Raw genomic sequence first — 954 nt, 5'->3', positions numbered from 1 at the left:
GAGTGAAGACGACCCATCGGTCTGGACAGAACCATCCAGAACATCTCTGACATCAGGTCTGACTGAGTTTATGTTGTTTCCAGCCAGAAGAAGCTTCAGGATCAAACCCAACCTCTAGAAACAATCATTCTGTGAAACATCACAAAGCAAACTGCAGTTTGTCTAAAACAAAATTAGTTCAAGAAGAAACAGCTGAACGTGAAAAACATCAGCTGCATATCTCTCTCACACACACACACACACACACACACACACACACACACACACTCTGTGCTAGCGGCTAACGTTAGCATCACTGACAGTTCCGGGTGTCACAACACGCCTGCGCACCTTGCTGTATCTCCGGAGCTCGCGGACCGTCGGCCGGCAGGTAAGCCGCCGGACGAGCTGCGTCACCGCCATCACACCTGCCTAAACACACGCGCTCGCCTCCAAATGCCCCACACATCTGCCCCCTGCTCCGCGCGCCGCCATAACACCGGAAACTCACGGCGGTGACGTCAGAGGGAGAAGGAAAAAAAAAAAAAGGGTCGTGACGCAGCTCCGGAGCGGCGACGTGCGCGCTCCAGGCTGCGTCTGCGCCAGAGCGCGCCTCCGACACAAGGGAGGAAGAGCAGCGCGTGTCCAGGCAACAAGCACAGGACATGCGCAGTGAGGCCAGGCAGAGAAACGGGATTCAAGCAAACAGCGTGGGTTCAACAGAAACAGGCAGAAAGTCACAGCGGAGAGGCCGCAGGCACAATAAAGATATAAGATATGGGTCCGTGGTGTATTTCAAGGTCCAGCTGTGACGTCAGTCGGAACCACGGAGCATAAACTGATCAACAATGATTTAAAAGAAGTGAAAAGGGACTCAGAATTGTCCAAAATGTGTTTAAAGCTGGTCAAAACGGTTAAAAACGGTCCTAAATGACATGGAACAAAACGTCTTCAGAGTGGTCCAGGATGAGATCA

At 52.0% G+C, this 954-nt stretch overlaps 1 protein-coding gene across 1 annotated transcript in view; it reads right to left on the bottom strand.

The window, feature by feature from the left end:
- tars2 (threonyl-tRNA synthetase 2, mitochondrial) overlaps positions 1-466 on the bottom strand; it is a 14,993-nt gene extending 14,527 nt beyond the window's left edge. Inside the window, exon 1 of the mRNA XM_008292699.1 lies at positions 331-466. Within this exon, the coding sequence (XP_008290921.1) occupies positions 331-402 (72 nt within the window). The 5' untranslated portion in view covers positions 403-466. The remainder of the gene's footprint in view (positions 1-330) is intronic.
- Positions 467-954: the final 488 nt, after the last annotated feature.

The sequence above is a fragment of the Stegastes partitus genome, unplaced genomic scaffold (genome assembly GCF_000690725.1).
Source record: "Stegastes partitus isolate 25-593 unplaced genomic scaffold, Stegastes_partitus-1.0.2 Scaffold824, whole genome shotgun sequence".
In the NCBI taxonomy this organism is placed as follows: domain Eukaryota; kingdom Metazoa; phylum Chordata; class Actinopteri; family Pomacentridae; genus Stegastes; species Stegastes partitus.
The sequence above is the reverse complement of the archived record's forward strand: the minus strand, read 5'-3'. Positions and strand labels throughout refer to the sequence as shown.